Here is a 16,082-nt window from a genome sequence, read left to right as displayed (position 1 = left end):
ACGCTGAAGTCGAGGACAAAGTTTCTGTTATCACTTGCTCTTACCTTGAGAATGTCTTATATCACTTCCTCAGCTTGCTTTGGCACACGATCACGGCAGCACCACCTACCTTCGCGGTTTCGGGTAAAATAGATCACACACACAGCCGCTGCCAGCACTGCCAGCAGCACGCCAAATACGATGCCGACCGTCCTGGAACTTCCTGCAAATGAACATGAAAGTGTCAATTGCCAAGGATGTCCACTTGTATGCCTTTCTGTTACTCTTCCAGTCTCTGTGGCTGTTGCAACCTGCTGATGACACTCTAAACTCAAGACGCCCGTTCCCTTTGAGAACATCCAATTTGATGGCAATGTTGCTCAGTCGTCGTCTTGGTCTGATGATGTCAAAACGTGAACATCGTGATGAAGAGGACTCTTTCATTGTCAATTCTGATTGAACCAGGAACTGTATCAGTCAAACACCTGAATTTTGCCATTCAGCTCCTTGTTCGAGAACGGAAACTTGTGCCAAAAGTACTTGAAACATTGAACAGATGGAAGAGATGCATCATAATGAAGAGAAAACAAATATATGCCTGTGAGTGATGTACCGTGTGGTTTGCGTGAACATTTCGGTGCTTAAATATGCAGTTTTTAATTCTCGTGTGCTATATTTCTTGCTGCTTTGTATGTGATAAAGTAGTAGTTGTTTGGAGGTTTATAATTGCCGCAACATTTATGCTAATTTCCGTTTTCCCTAATCTGGCGTTTCGTACTATAAATTAGCATTTAGCTAGCGGACTTTCGTTGCTGTATGGATTGGTTGTGAATGTTTCTGTTTCAATGTAATTTTATTTTAAAATGTTCTTTTTTGTCACTTTTACAGTGTACTTCAGATGGGAGTGACAAGTAAACAGCTTGAAATGTTCAGTGTATTCAGGAAAAACGCGATATAGCAGTGGCACAAATAATGAACCGCGATAGAACAGGGGACATTGTGGATTAGTTTACGAATGGTGCCAAACTGCCAAGTTTACTGTTGCCTTTTTGTTTTATTTTTTTGGGTGACATCTCTCAGTAAGATCTCACCGACCACCGTCTTCACCCTCAGGAAGACGGCGTTGATGCGTGTTTCCGTGGCGTTGCTCAGCGTGCACGTATACGTTCCGTCAAGGCCGTCGTTCAGCTCCTGCAGGTTGAGACTGCCTGCCACAGACACGCCCCTCACGTACTTCCTCCAATCGTCGGTGACGACAAGTTCGTGACCGGCGCGCCTGCTGGCGATAACTTGACTGCGGTTGAACGTCCACACGAGGCTGCTTTCGTGAGTCACCGGCACACAGTCGATGCTTGTTTCTGTTTCGGAAACGTTCATAACTGGAAGAAGGAGACATTGAAGGTTGCGGCGGGGCTGGAGTATATGGTGTAAAAAAAAAAAAAAAAAAAAAAAAAAATCAAATCGTTTTTTTCCCCCACGATTTTAATCAATTTCCCCCCTTCAATTATGGAAGAAGCAAACGAGAAGAAATTTCCTTCCCCTTGTGAGATTTGCTTTGTGTCTCCTGATACCAAAAAAAAGCTTTGAAACAGTTGTTGTTTTTTTTACCCAGCAACTACATTTCCACAGAATTATTAGAAAATATGATAAATGTTTTTCTTTTCGCAGCATTTAATTGCATATATTTCTGCAGGAATAGTAAAAAAAAAAAAAAATTCTAAAAATTTCCCTTTTCCCAAAACATGTATGTGAAACGATCCAGCTATGTTGTTGGTGCAAGCAGTGCATGTCAATGAAGACGTGTTTTACTTTCCGAAAAGTAAAATCGAATGAAGCGATAGAATGTATGAATCGCCCTACGGTGCGTTCAGGCGAACGTCTCACTTGTGTTCCTCCACGTGACTCTGCTGCTGCTGTTGAAGCTTCTGATTTCACAGATGTATTCCACATCGGGATCGGCGTCAGCCGCGAGGTCGAGCGAGCCGCTGATGTTGTAAAGCTGCGTTTGTGTCTCCCGCTGGACCTGGCTGGTGTTCGTCAGGGCCTGAGGCAGCGCAGGCTCGGCGCCCCAGCGCAGTTCGGGTTGAGGGAAGATTCCCTCGGAACTGCAGATCAGCTGATGGTTGTCATCTTGATGGAAGTGGATTGTCGTGACTGGAGCTGGATAACAGACACAGTCAGAGAACCTTTTAGTATCCATTTGCCTCCATCCAAACGTTGCTGATTATTATGACCTAGATGACTGACAATGGACACAGACAAAGCGCAAAACTCTTTGCTGGCATCTCTGGAGTTCCTCCAGACAGTTTGTCGGCTCACCTTCCACGTGGAGGTTGATGAAGGACTCATTGGTGTCCGTGAGGGTTCCGACGTAACACTTGTACTTCCCTTCGTCCCCGACGACCACATGATTCAGCAGGAGAGAAGCGTTTCCCTCTACAATTTTCTCCTTGAACAGTGACGTTCTGCCCGTGAAGCGCTTGTCCTGGTTCTCTAGCTGGTCGGCTTCATGGTAGTAAGAATGAACCTGGACTTCCCCCAGGATCCAGTGGATGACCACGTCATCTCCCGTGACATAGTTGGCTTCTAAAACGCAGCTTGCATTCCAACGGCACCAGACGTCACTGACGTCTGCAAAACATCACCACAATGAAGTCTGATTGAAGCCACTGTGAAATCAGATTCAATCCACAATTCAGTTTGATTCGATCCACACTCAGGTCAAATTCAAGTCACAATGAAAGCGACAGTAAAATCTGATTGAATCCCGAATTAAGATAGACTACATCTACAGGTAAATCAGGTTGACTAGGATCAAGTCAGAAGAATCAACAGTTAAATCTGATTGAAATCCACAGTGAAGTCAGATTGAAAGCCAGAATTAAATTCGATTGAATCCACAATGAAGTCAGATTGAAGTTGCAGTTAAATCAGAGTGAATCTAGAATTAGATTGCATCTGCAGTTAAATCCAGCTCAATCTAACTTGAAATCAGATTGAATCCCGAGTGAAATCTGATTGATGCCACAAAGAAATCAGATTGAATTCATAGTGAAATAAAATTGTATCCAGCATTGAATCAGTTTGGATCTAGATTCAATCCAGATTGAAAGAATCTGATAGCCAGATTTTGAATTCAGTAGAATCAGAGTGTAGGGGAAATTACACTGAATCCACAGTGACTAGTGAATAAGTAAAACGAACACTTCAGAACTATGTGCTGCCGTCATAAACTAATGATTGCTAATGAGACAGAATGCAGAATGGTTCCACTTTCTTTTGTTCTTTTTTTCTTTTCTTTTTTTTTTATTTTATTTATTCAAGCAGCTAAAAATCTGACTCGAGATTAAAATGTCCTGTTCAAAATTGACCTGGACAAGCGGGCAGTGTTACGCCGCCGACGAGTGGCAGCGTTCAACCTTCTCTGTCGACTAATGGAATTGACCAAAATTCCCTCAGAGCGAATTCCTTCTGAAAATGCTTCATTCAGCGTGATTGGGGCCAAATAGCGGAAAGTCGTGTCCTCGCCGTTGGGCTCTCTAAGTGCCACCATCGTGACCAACATTAAAATGAATTAGTGTCGAGGCCCGAAGTAAAACCAGATAGAGGTTTTATTCCTAAAACGTATGAAAGCCACCGTAATGTTATGCAGTTTGAATATTAATATTAACAATATTAACATACTTAAATGAGGTTTAAATTAAAATGCACATAAAAGTTCAATTAAAAAATGCTTTTTTTGGGGGGGCTGGACCTGATTAATGGCATTCCAATTCATTTCAATGAGGAACATGTTTTGAGTAAATCGAATTATGAACTTGGTCACGGAAAAAATTTAACCTGTACGTCAAGGCACCAATGTACAATGAATACAGTACACTGCTTCCTTATTGCCGTTGCAATGTCACTCTGCCAACTGAATTGATCATTTGTGGATAGTTTAGCCAGGCACCGATTTTTAAAATGGCTCAAAGTCCAGTAACGGCAGATGAAAACAACTTGTTTTCTTAAAGAAACTGGCTTTTTTTTTTTTTTGTGTGCCTTTTAGTTACTTGTCAACATTTTTGACTGGGTTTGTTACAGCTTTACAGAGCACTCCCAGCAAAACGCAAGTGACAACACACTAGCAGACCTAAATTTAGCCTTTGAAATGGACTTCATTACGAAAGTAAAATCGATACCCGTTTTAATAAGGCGGCACAATGGTGGAAAAAAAACCTTTAAGCATTGAATTTTTGAATGCCAGAATCTGGTGCTTTTCATTCTGGCTGACAACATGAAGCGATTCTCTTAAATAAGGCCACGGATAGGGAATATCTTGCTTGTCGAGATCGGATCGCCATCGTCATTAATGCTCCTTGGTTGATGTTCGTCGATGTCACTGGCTGCTGTCCCTTTTTTTCCACCTTTTAAGCCCCCAACATCTCAATCAAGGAAGATCTCAACCGTGGTTGACCTTCCCTCTCTCTATTTATGTCTTTTCCTTATGCCGTGCCATCATCCGCAGTAACAAGCCAATTTTTTTAAGGGGTATAAAGTATAGATACTGTATCCGTTTGCAGAGTGGGGAGTAAAACAGTCTCATAAAAATAAATCAAGTACGCAATCAAGTTCAGTAACAAAGTATTTGTAGTTTACTTCTCTCCACTGACGAGCACTAAGAGAACAAGAGTTGACGAGATACTCCTTACCGCCAATGACCAGAAGGCACGAGAAGGCGGCGACCACCAAAGCCGGGACAAACATCCCCATCTTCCGTCTTCCTTCAAGGCACGAGTTCGTAAAACAGGTCAACCGGCATTCCACGCGGCTGACTGAGGTCAGGGTGCAGAGGGCAAAGTCCAAAATGAGCGCGTGAGTGCAAGTGAAACTTCTCAACTGAACAAAACTTCTCAACTTAAAACCTCTCCGGACCTCTCTTCAGTCTTTGTCGGAATTCTCTTGTGTGTGTTCCTGACCAACAGCTGCTGTTTTCCTCTCCCTGCACTCACACACCCTCCCTCACTGCATGATACATTATCACCACCCAAGCATACTTCACATACTTGCTCACTTGCTCTGCTTGATTTTACATCAGTCTTCATTCATGACACCCATCCATCTGTTTTCGATATTCCTTACTAGGAGTGAGCTGGAGTCTATCCCAGCTGACTTTGGGCGAGAGACGTTCACAGGAATCCCGGCGCTGAGACTCAAACCTGCAACCTCAGGGTGGTGAGGCAGACGCGCTAACCGCTAAACCGCCGCTGTAACCCTTTACACAACAGATTGAACACAAATAGTGCCGCAACACATGTAGACACGAATAGCGAAGCAACACATGTAGACAGACAGTAACATCACTCAGTCATATAGTCTTTATCCTCTGTGAAGAACGACTAATATTAGTGCCGCACTAATGAGGTGGGAGGACTTGATACTTGTCAATTAGCCGTATATCTGTCTGTCTGTCTTCTGTTGCTTCCAAGTGGTAAGGTACACCAGAAAGAGAACACAATGGCCATTTGATTGATGCAGTGTGACAAAACGTCTTTTTCATTCTATATACATGCATATTTCACAAAATCGAGTACACCCCGCACATTTTTGTGAATATTTTACATACCTTTTGATGGGACAACGCCGAAGAAAGGACATTTTGCTACAATGTTAAGTTTCCACCTTGTCTAACAGTGTCAGATTTACTGTCCCCTCAAAATAGCTCAACACACAGCCATTAATTTCTAAACCTGTGGCAACAAAAGTGAGTAGACCCCGAGGTGAAACTGTCCAAGTCGTGCACAAAGTGTCGGTATTTTGTTTGCCCACGACATTTTATGCTCCTCCACCATCTGTTTGAGGATGCCTCGCAGATGCTCGATAGGGTTTAGGTCTGGAGACATGCTGGGTCAGACCATCACCCCTTAGCCTCAGCTTCTTGAGGAAGTCAGCGGTTGTCCTGGAGTTGTCTTTGTAGTTGTTATCGTGTTGAAATAATACTGCCTTGTGGCCCACCTTCCGAAGGGAGATGTTGGCATTCATGGTTCCCTCACTGACGGGACAAAATGTCAACTGTCCGGGCGGGGTTCAAGAGAATGTTGTTGTTGACGCTGTCCATGTAGACGGCCAGAACAGGATTACGCTTCGGGACTGCGCGATGCTGAGTCAAAACAGGCGGAACGATAAGAAAACATTCCGACGAGCCTTCTTAGGCATCCACCCGGCCTGCATTCCACTTTGGCCTCCTTTTCGCAAAACCACATCTGGAGTGAATTGTCTCTCTAGAGGGAGCCCAACGGCCAAAGTTCAGAATGGCTGTTTGATCCAAGAAAAGGTCTCATGACATTGACGTCTGTGCCTTTCTGTCACTCCTCCGGTCTCTCTGGATCTCTGTTGCAACCTGCTGATGACACTCAGGCAACTGTTTGAAATCTGGTCAGAGTGTCACAAACGTGTCATCAGCGGGTTACCACAGACTGGAAGAGTCACAGAAGGGCACAGAAGTGAGTTAACAGCGAGTTGTGCGGAAAGTACTGAGACATTGAGTTTACACAAGGTCAAATAAAATTCACCTGCAAAGGTTATAGTGCATTTTAGGTTCATCCCGAAATTCCAACCGAAAGCCCAATAGTCAAACTTTTTGTGAGTAGTCTCAGTATTGTACGATGCATCACTTTATACAAAATGTTTGGAATAAAAAGATGGTGTGACGGTGTGTGTAGTGTTGTGGTTTGGGGTCAGGAGAGACCCGACTCTCCGTTGTTGCCTCCGGCTGGAAAACGCTTGCTGGTTTCACTCTCGCCCGCCACATCTGAAAAGAGCACAAAATACCACAAACATTTACTATGCAGAAATAAATCGAATAAGAAAATTGCATATGTTCAATGATTTGGATATAATAATGCACTAAATATAAGCAAAATAAAAAATGTACTGTGTGTAGTGTAGTACATGTTCTTTTTCTTTTTTGAATTCAAGCCGCTAAAAGTCTGACTCGAGATTAAAATGTCCTCTTCCAAACTGAGCTGGACAAGCGGGCGGTGTTACGCCGCATGGTGGAAAGTCGTGTCCTCGCCGTTGGGATTTGCATCAGGAAGATGATACGCTAAGACTGCGTAGTGGCTTTGTTTTGTGAGCGTAAACGTCACGGAGATGCCTGACGAAGGAAGCAAGCCCGACACCAGCTGTTTCCGTGAGACCAGTGTTTTCACACCAAGTACGTCCTCGAAAAAAAACCTTCGCTCTCTCCAAGTACCACCGCCGAGAACGACATTTCGTTTCGTAGCCCGAAACTCAAGGAGATAAGGTTTTATTCCGAAATTGTAAGCCACGGTAATGTTACGCAGCTTGAATATACCGCTATAAATATACGATAGAGAAAATCTACATAGATTACATTTATATAAATGCGAATTATGATTTGTTTTATTTGCAATTTAATATAATTGTAATTTGCTGTACTCGTTTTAACCCGTCAAGGGAAAATGTACCAAATTAACGTCTTTTACTTATTTTTTACTTTTATTGTACTGATTTGAATTCAATTGTCCAACAATCATCATGATGATGATGATGGTATATTTTTTAAAGCTAAGTTCACTGTAAAAAAAAAAAAAAAAAGACAAAAGCAGCAGTGGTTTTTTTTTTTTTTTTTGGTATCTTTCCAGAGTTGTCATAGCAATTGGACGCTGTCAGTGCAAAGCAATGGCGCCAATGGCGCCACCTTGTGGACACGTGTGCAACATGTTAGCATTTCCATCCTGTACTGTACTGTAGTGTAGTTCTGGTACCTTTGACCGAATGCAGCTCGGTCTCCTCCTCGGGATCACGTGATGAGGGTTTCGCTGTGTTTCCTGAGACACACACACACACACACACAGGCAGATTGTAAACATCACATCCGCACACACACGTGCACAACGCTTGCTGTTATCTTTACCTCGCAGCTTGAGGTAGGCCAACATGGCCGCCAGTGCCAGGACCATCACGGCTACCACCAGGCCTACGATCCACCAGTAGGACGTCTGCCCCGAGGTGCTACGATTGCCTGTGCACACAAACGCGGGCACACACACACACACACACACACACTTAATTGTAAGACTTTGGTGTGCTCTCTTGTACGAGGCATGATTCATGTCGCACAATTGTTCTTGAGGATAGAAAACTCAAAAACACTGTTTGCTTCTATAGGGCAGTGCAGCTTTATCCAACATCTCCGATCGCAAAGTTGGCCCTTGGTTGGCTGACTCCTGACCCTGATTGTTGGTAGCTTGTGTCATTGGCCAAAGGAGTCACATATGTTTTCCATTTCGTGCGGTATTAATTAAAGCAAACTGTGTACACGTGGCCAATTAAAGTTAACATTCGCGCCACCTTCTGCTCACCAGTAGGTGTGTTGATGGCGACGTCCGTTCGCTCCGTGTGCGTGTTGTACGGCATGGAGAAGACGCAGCTGTAGGTGCCCTCGTGATGGGCGTGCTCGGGGTCCATCAGGCGCAGCGAGCCGTCCCCAAACGGGACCCTGAAACCGTCTAGCTCCGCGTGGCGTTCCCAGGCGGGCGCCGAGTGGCTGTGCCCCGAGCGACTGTCGTAGGTCAGGATGTGCGCCGGGTCCTCCCCGTTGGAGAAGCTCCAGTGGAGGGTGGGGCTATTCAGGTACGGCGGCGCGAAGCAGGGGATGGTCAAATCTCGACCCTCACTTCCTTTTATTGCTGTCGGGGAACGTGATTGGATTCAGGATATCGGTAAGCGCCAAACCAACAAGAAAAGGTTCTAGTCCTGAAATAAGGTACTAATCCCCAGAGGAGGTTTGAGTCTTGAAATAAGGGTGTCATTCCAGGAGAAGGTGCTCGTCGCAAGAGAATGGTCAAGCTCAAGTGAAAGTTCTACTCCCAAATAACGTTCTTTCAGTTTGTTAGCCTCCTTTCACACGCACAATTTTAGTCCATTCTCTGTAGTCCCGAAAGGCGGTTGTAGTCCTGAGAGAGAGTTCTAGTCTTGAAAGAATGTACAAGTCACTCGAGGTTGTCATCTCATGAAAAGGTTTAAGTCCCCAAGGAAGGTTCTCATTCGCAGAGGTTTTATTCACAAGCTATGAGTCCCAAAAAAGGTTATAGTTTTGAAAGAAGGAACAGTCCCAAGAGAAGGTCGTAGTCTCCAGAAAAGGATTTAGTCCCGAGAGAAGATTGAAGTCGCCACACAAGCTTTTGGTCCAGAGAGAAGGGACTAGTCCTGAGAGACATTTCTTGTCTTGAGAGAAGGTACTAGTCCGCGGAGAGTCCCAAGAGAAGTTTTAAGTCCAGGGAGAAGGTCGTAGTTCAGAGAGAAAGTCCAAGCCTAACAACAATCAGAGTTGTTACTTCAGATACGATGGTTCAGGTCTATGTATATAATTGTACGGTCTCACCTCTCTCCCGCAGCGAGGACGTCCACGTGGGACCCCCGTAGGAGGTGGTGACTTTGCATATGTAGATGAGGTCCGGCTGGCCTTTCAGAACCTTCAGCCTACTGTCGGCCGTGTACAGACCCCGTTTGTCAGCCAGCATGCGCGTGATTGGCCGCAGGTCCTCGAAGGTGGGCGGCTCCGTGGCCCAGGTGACTCGAGGCGGCGGGAAGACGTCGCGAACGGTGCACTTCATCTCTTCATAACCGCTCAGCCGGGACAACTCCAGGGACAGGCCTTGGACGGGCGCTACACACGCACGCATCAACGTAAAAAGTAAGTACAAGTAGTCAAAAGAAAGACCACATACAGCGCATGATTGATTTATGACCCTTCAATCATTTCTGACACGCAATAAATGAATAAATTGTAAAAAAAACCCAACCAATAGAATGATTTATTACCGCTCTAAAACAATAAAACAGCACACCTATCAACCAAAAAAGAATATCCGGAAGCAATAACAAACGGATACACACCAGATTTATGACTCTAATGTATAATGCTAAAGTGATTGATTTATGACCCTTTAAAAAAATTAAGAATGAAGGACTTGAAGCGTACCCTCCACTTTCAAGACGACCTTGGCGTTGTGCTCTCCCTGGGACGTGCGCACTCGACACCGGTACGTGCCACGGTCCTTGAGGCCCACCTCTCTGACGACAAGGGTGGCGTTGCCGCCCGCGATCATCGGCGGGTACACGGCGGCCCGCCCGACCGGCGCCTCGCTCTCGCCGTGCGTCTCGGCGAAGCTGAACATCAGCACGTCCTGCCGGAACCAGCGCACGCTCTGGTTGGGGGCCGGAGGGAACGTGCACGGGAGGTGGCACTCCTCCGACACCAAACATGTGACGGTGGCATCTGGAACGAAGCCGTGGTGACTTTTTTACCAGAGGTCAGAGTAAGTCAAGTCCAGTATGTGCAAGTCACAAGTACAGTGGGTAGAAAAAGGCTACCCACTCTTCCTCGAATGCCAATCAAAAATATTATTGACCAAGATAAATCTCTTCAAAACTTTTTCCACAATTCATGTGACCTCTAACCTCTACAACTCTAATGGGGGGGAAAAAAATGAAAATGAAACTAATCAACTGAGAAAATGTGGTTGCACAAGTGGGCACACCCTCTTATAACGGGATGTGGCTGTTCTGAACTAACCAGTCACATTCAAACTCATGTTAAATCAGAGTCAGCACACAGCTGTCATATTTAAAAGTGCCTCTGATTCACCCCAAATAAAGTGTGTATACTGTATATGAATATACTCAGTATGTAGTAAGTATATATACATTTCATATCTATATTTGCTTTTGTACTCCAGTACATTTCAAAATCTGTACCATTTTTTTACTTTTCAGTACAAAGTTGAGGTAGTACTTCTACCAAATCTTTTTTGTTTTTAACACAAACATCGGTACTTAAGTACAAAGCGAGTACTTTTGCCACCTACATCCAGCCTGAGAACAGATTGCAGCTGCAGTGCTTCTCTGGCCACCAGAGGGCGACCGTGGGTTTGCTGTGAACACTGATGATTTCAAGGGCAGTTGAGGTGAATTGAGGCGCATATTTCCCAATTGAAATGAATTGAAATGTAATAATCCGTTCACAATGATGATTGAACGCCGTGCTTGTACTGCCACATCAAAAAAGTTTGCGTCACTTCCTCTTTGGAGCTTCCTTGATGTCGCCACAGGCAGGCCGTGATGAGAGATTTCTCACAAAGGAGGAAGCGGACCACACATTGGTACTTTCTACGCCTTTCTGTTAGTCAAGTGGAGGCATCTCGGGCGTACAGATGACTCCTCCAGGAGCACATGTTGTGTGTTTATGCTCCCCCCGAGGCTCTAAAATGAGGTTCTGACTCTCCCGGCCCGGCCCGGCCTGACTTGCCTCGGGCATGTGCCTGACCTTCGCTCGCTACCAGACGGGACGGACGTTCCCGTCATTCCTTGGCTGAATCGCAGAACAGACAGTAGTTGAGGAGTGAGTCACTTGGCTGACTCGCCGCTCAGATTAGCAAAGACCAAAAAACTGTGATTAGCTCACCTGCTCTTCAGGAGCAAGGTTTTACAAAAGGGGCTCTCAAATATTTCAGGGTCAGGGATACATTTTCCACGGGCCCACTCATAATCCCAACGCTGTCCAAATGCAATTAAAATAACAACTTTATTCCTGCATGAGGTGGTGGCGAGTAATTGTCGTATGTTGGTCTTCATATGTAGTTATACACTTTTTAAAAATCATGTGACTTATTCATTTATTGCAAATAATTTTTGCGGCAAGTACAACTACGGCTTGTGGCACATTAGTTTCAGAACCACTGCTGCAGAGTAAATGAATCAAACTTTGTCAAAATATGACCTGAAATTACTAATATATATAATAAGCAATGCAGCAAAGTTAAACGGTCAACACAGAACCCTGCAGCACATTTTTGCCCAGCAACTTACTTGCTACTTACTTGTCTTGACAGGCCAACGCTGCCTCATTGTGACATTTGGAACTAACTAAGATAGGACGAGCTTATTGTCAGGTAGACGTTAAGACAGCCTGCAGTGTTATGAAAGAAGCAACAGGCAGCTGTGGAAATTACGGGTAATACACGTCACTGAAGAAAGTGATGTCTCCACAGAACAAATATTCCAAATCTGCAAGTATTTGTGTCTTCAAGATGGTTTTTCCCCCACCAGAAGCTCTCGACTTTTTTCCAAGAGAATGAAGGAAAGCAAAGAAACGTTTAAACGCTTTATAGACAAAAGACAAATGGAAGCACGTATGTGGAACATCCATCCATCCATCCATTTTTCAGAGCCGCTTCTCCTCACTAGGGTCGCGGGCGGGCTGCAGCCTATCCCAGCTATCGTCGGGCAGGAGGCGGGCTACGCCCTGAACCGGTTGCCAGCCAATCGCAGGGCACATACAAACAAACAACCATTCGCACTCACATGCACACCTACGGGCAATTTAGAGTCTCCAATTCATGCATGTTTTTGGGATGTGGGAGGAAAGCGGAGCGCCCGGAGAAAACCCACGCAGGCACGGGGAGAACATACGAACTCCACACAGGCGGGGCCGGGGATTGAACCCCGGTCCTCAGAAGTGTGAGGCTGACCCTCTAATCAGTCGTCCACCGAGCCGTATGTGGAACATCAAGTGGGTAGAGCTCCATTTAAAGAACCTCTACAATGAATTTAACACTTTAAGGGAAGAAGTTTGACCCTAAACAACTATTGGAATACATTACTTGTGTTGTTGCTATCATTATAATGAAGTTTGAAGTGATGGAATTGGAAGTGTTAGCGGAAGAGGCAAGCCAACATCATTACCTAGGTGCAGAAAAGAAATCTCTCAGATCATTTAGTCAAGCCAGCAACCGCATTTTGTTTTATTTAAGTGTGTCGTAATTGAATGTACGGTATCTGCCCATTCTGTGTGACATTGTGTTTCAAACTTGGCACAGCACACCTGAAAAACTGCTCTGGGAGAGGCTTGGACCAATTGTGCACTGAAATGATGCAGACGCAAAGAAATGAAGAGTACAAAGGAGTTCTGCCATAGCTGATAAACTGTAGCATGAATCCTTCTTGTGACGGGCTCCAAGTCAGGCCGGATTTTTTATTACCAAACAAAATGAATGTAACAGTTGATATTATTTTCCTTGACTTCTGATTTCAAGACGTATTACCCATCGGTTTGTTGTCGATATGTAACAATAAGATGAGGTGATTCTAGATTTATAGCATAGGTAAGTTTACATTCGATAAGTTTCACAGTCACAACGACAAAAAGAGGTCTGACACGCCTGCCTTAGATCGTTCAGAAGCTCCAAAATTGCCTTGCTGAATAGACATCATGTCTCAGTCATATTTTTGTTTCTGGCATTTCAAAAACGTTTCCAAAGAAAAGATCCGTTCTGCCCGTCGCCTCTCGTTAAACGTCTCTTCCTCTCCACGTCAACCCCAGTCAAACTATGCACAGCGGTGCCAGTTTACGTGCTATTTAAAGACGCAAAATCGTATCAGGGTTTTGCAACCCTTTTGTAAATCAGGCCCTGTATGTTTGTGAGGTTCTAGCAAGATATCTGATCCAATTAGGTCACTTTTTCTTCTCAAAGCTGAGCCCCCCCCCCCCCCCCCCCCCCATCAGCCGTGGGACAAAGACGTATTTGTGTCTCACCTGGCGTCTTGTCCTGTGCAGCGGCTGCGCTGATCCGCAGCAGGAAGCAGACCCCCATGCAAATGAATGCTGACATGGTTTTCGCCTTCAGACTCACGCAGACCTGGAGTCCATGCTCTTTGCTGTGTTGCCGTGCTGCTTCCTGCAGGATTTTCTTTGGATCTGTGCGGTTTGGCACCCCACACATACGCACGCAGAAGAAAAAAAGAGCAGAAAGGCATAATTACAGAGCGGTTCTGGCTGATGTGGACACAGGAAGATGGCTAACGTGACAGAACATGTGCTGTGCTCTTTAGGGACAATCCAGGTTTTGATCCCGGAGGATTTTGCTCCAACCTCGCTTTTTCAGCACCTCAAAGTAGAGAATCAAAAGTCAGTCAGTCCTTCCTGAAAAAAAGTTGTTGTTTTTTTTTTCTCCAACAATCCGTCTCTCTTTGTTTGGAATTTCTTGGCATCTCTTTATCGCCGCTGACGAGCCGATGAGTGAGGCGATAGAAAGCAAGAGCTCATCACGCTCCAGCGCAAAACCAGATGAAGCGCGCTGATCGACACCTGATAAAAGGGCATCAATAAAAATAAAACAAACAACGGTGTGACATTCGCAGACCGCAGCTGCTGCCGACATGTTCAGGAGCTGCAGCTCTTCAAATCATGCCTGTCAGGCTCGTCGACGACAAGGAGACTCGACAACAGGCAGCTGATCGGTGGAATCGACGACGAGATGGAGATTAAACTGCGCAGGAATGGAAGCTTCAAGCCTGATCTCCTTCACAAGTCAAGCCGGCACGTGATATTAATAACCACTTTATTATTAACCACATTATCAGCGCAGTTTCTTTTACACTTGGACCACTGCATGTGGCCTCGTGATTCCTCTTATGAACGGATTTGATTGGCAGATTCACATCAAAAGAAAAGTAACATATTCCTACGTGGACAAAAAAGGCAGAGGAGCGAAACGTTAGTACGTGTCTGTGATATAAGTGAGACGTCAGAAGGTCTGTGAGGGAAGTGAGACTCCTGGAAGTCACGTAGGGAAGCCATTAGTAAGTGCGTGTACATAGTAAAATGTGGCTGACTCAAAGGAGCGAGAGGAGAACTAGTTCACATTTGACTGCTATAGCTGTCAATGGCAGTGAATGAGCTCGTCTCAGGAGTAAGACCTCATCAATAAACCAGTGCAGCGCGAGATATCAGCAGGAGACACCAGTCTGACTATGACTAAGTCGGTGCGAGGAAGATGTGTGAGAGGGCGAGACGCAGGGAGGTTTGCGTGAGGAGGAAGATTTAAGGAGTGAGACACTGAGAGAAGTGAGATGTCAGCACAAATGCCCAGACATCACGAAGAAGAGGAGTGAGACGTCTTCCGTTCTTGTGAAGAGTGATACCTCAATTAGTCTGCGAGAGAAGTGAGATGTTAGTAAATGCGTGTGAGGAGTTAAACATCCTTGGGAAAAGTGAGAAGCGAAACAACTGAGAGATTCATCACACCTGAGAGAGAAGTGTGATGTTGGTATGCGCCACTTGATGAGTGAGACATCACTAAGTTTGTGAAAGAAGTGAGATGTCAGGAAGAGATCAATACATGTCAGAGGTGCGAAATATCGTGAGTCGTGTTGTAAGTCGTGTTTCCATTTACCGTGAGTCGTGTCGAGGTGAAATCCGTCCCCCCAAAAAAAGGCAGAGTGGCCTGGGTGAGCCAGCCAGAGAGTACCGCGGGTGCTTCAGCTTGACTGGCTCAACAGGTTATTTAGAGAATAGACTGCTGCACGCTCACACACACACGCGCGCCGCCGCGCACTCTGTCGGGATGGGTGGAGTTTGCGTGAGCGCACGCACGCACACAAACGCACGCACACACAAAAAGGCGACTTTGCTGAAATGTCAAAGGGTTTTGATTTCAACCAGGATGTTGACCCGAAGTCATTGCATGAATTTATTTTGAATTTTTTTTTTTGTTTTCATTAGGACAGTGGCTCATTTATTTTTGTGTGTTAAAAAAACTACATTAGAAAATTGAATGATTAAACTTTTTTTTTTTTTTTTTTTATAAATACAGCGACAGTGAAAATCTGTGAGGAATTGACGGCCACGCAGAAAGGTTCGTAATTGCCTATAGATGCCACATGATGGCGGCAAAGTCCATTTTTCTATCAAACAAAGCTACGGCTTGACTCAATGAAGCTCTTCCCCTCGCTTCAAATAGTTCCTTGGTACCGAGCTCTCACAAGATGGCGCCAAAGCAATTTTTTTAGATTCGACACGGCTTTGGCCGAGGCACAAAACAACATACTTAAAAAGTGGCATGCTTTGTTGATTTTATTGATTTAAATTGTTTTTACCTCATCTACTAATGACCCGGCAGACCTGTCCATTTCAAAAGTCAAATGTAGCCCTTGAGCTCAAAAGTTTGCACACCCCTGGACTAGTCGGCTCGGTTGCCTTGGCATGAAACCAAATTGTGTGTTTTTCAGTGTGTGCGTGTCTGTGTGTTGGATTATGT

The 16,082-nt window shown here is 45.0% G+C and overlaps 1 protein-coding gene across 1 annotated transcript; it reads right to left on the bottom strand.

The window, feature by feature from the left end:
• Positions 1-2,557: 2,557 nt before the first annotated feature.
• LOC133396811 (CD276 antigen-like) lies at positions 2,558-11,349 on the bottom strand. Its single transcript, XM_061667043.1, has 8 exons — positions 11,312-11,349; positions 9,968-10,284; positions 9,368-9,652; positions 8,346-8,672; positions 7,898-8,005; positions 7,749-7,811; positions 4,671-6,769; positions 2,558-2,648 (listed from the first exon to the last, which is right to left on the bottom strand). The coding sequence occupies exons 1-7, from the start codon at positions 11,347-11,349 to the stop codon at positions 6,696-6,698; spliced, it is 1,212 nt and encodes a 403-aa protein (XP_061523027.1). The 3' UTR covers positions 2,558-2,648; positions 4,671-6,695.
• Positions 11,350-16,082: the final 4,733 nt, after the last annotated feature.

The sequence above is a fragment of the Phycodurus eques genome, chromosome 21, assembly GCF_024500275.1.
Source record: "Phycodurus eques isolate BA_2022a chromosome 21, UOR_Pequ_1.1, whole genome shotgun sequence".
Taxonomy (NCBI): domain Eukaryota; kingdom Metazoa; phylum Chordata; class Actinopteri; order Syngnathiformes; family Syngnathidae; genus Phycodurus; species Phycodurus eques.
Note: the sequence above shows the minus strand (reverse complement) of the source record. Positions and strands in the feature narration are given on the sequence as shown.

Coding starts and splice junctions, on each gene's coding strand:
- LOC133396811 (XM_061667043.1), bottom strand. CDS start 11,349: ATGACGGGAACGTCCGTCCCGTCTGGTAGCGAGCGAAG. Junction 7,812..7,897: donor GGCCTACCTCAAGCTGCGAG/GTAAAGATAACA, acceptor TGTGTGTCTCAG/GAAACACAGCGAAACCCTCA. Junction 6,770..7,748: donor CGAGCTGCATTCGGTCAAAG/GTACCAGAACTA, acceptor TGCTCTTTTCAG/ATGTGGCGGGCGAGAGTGAA.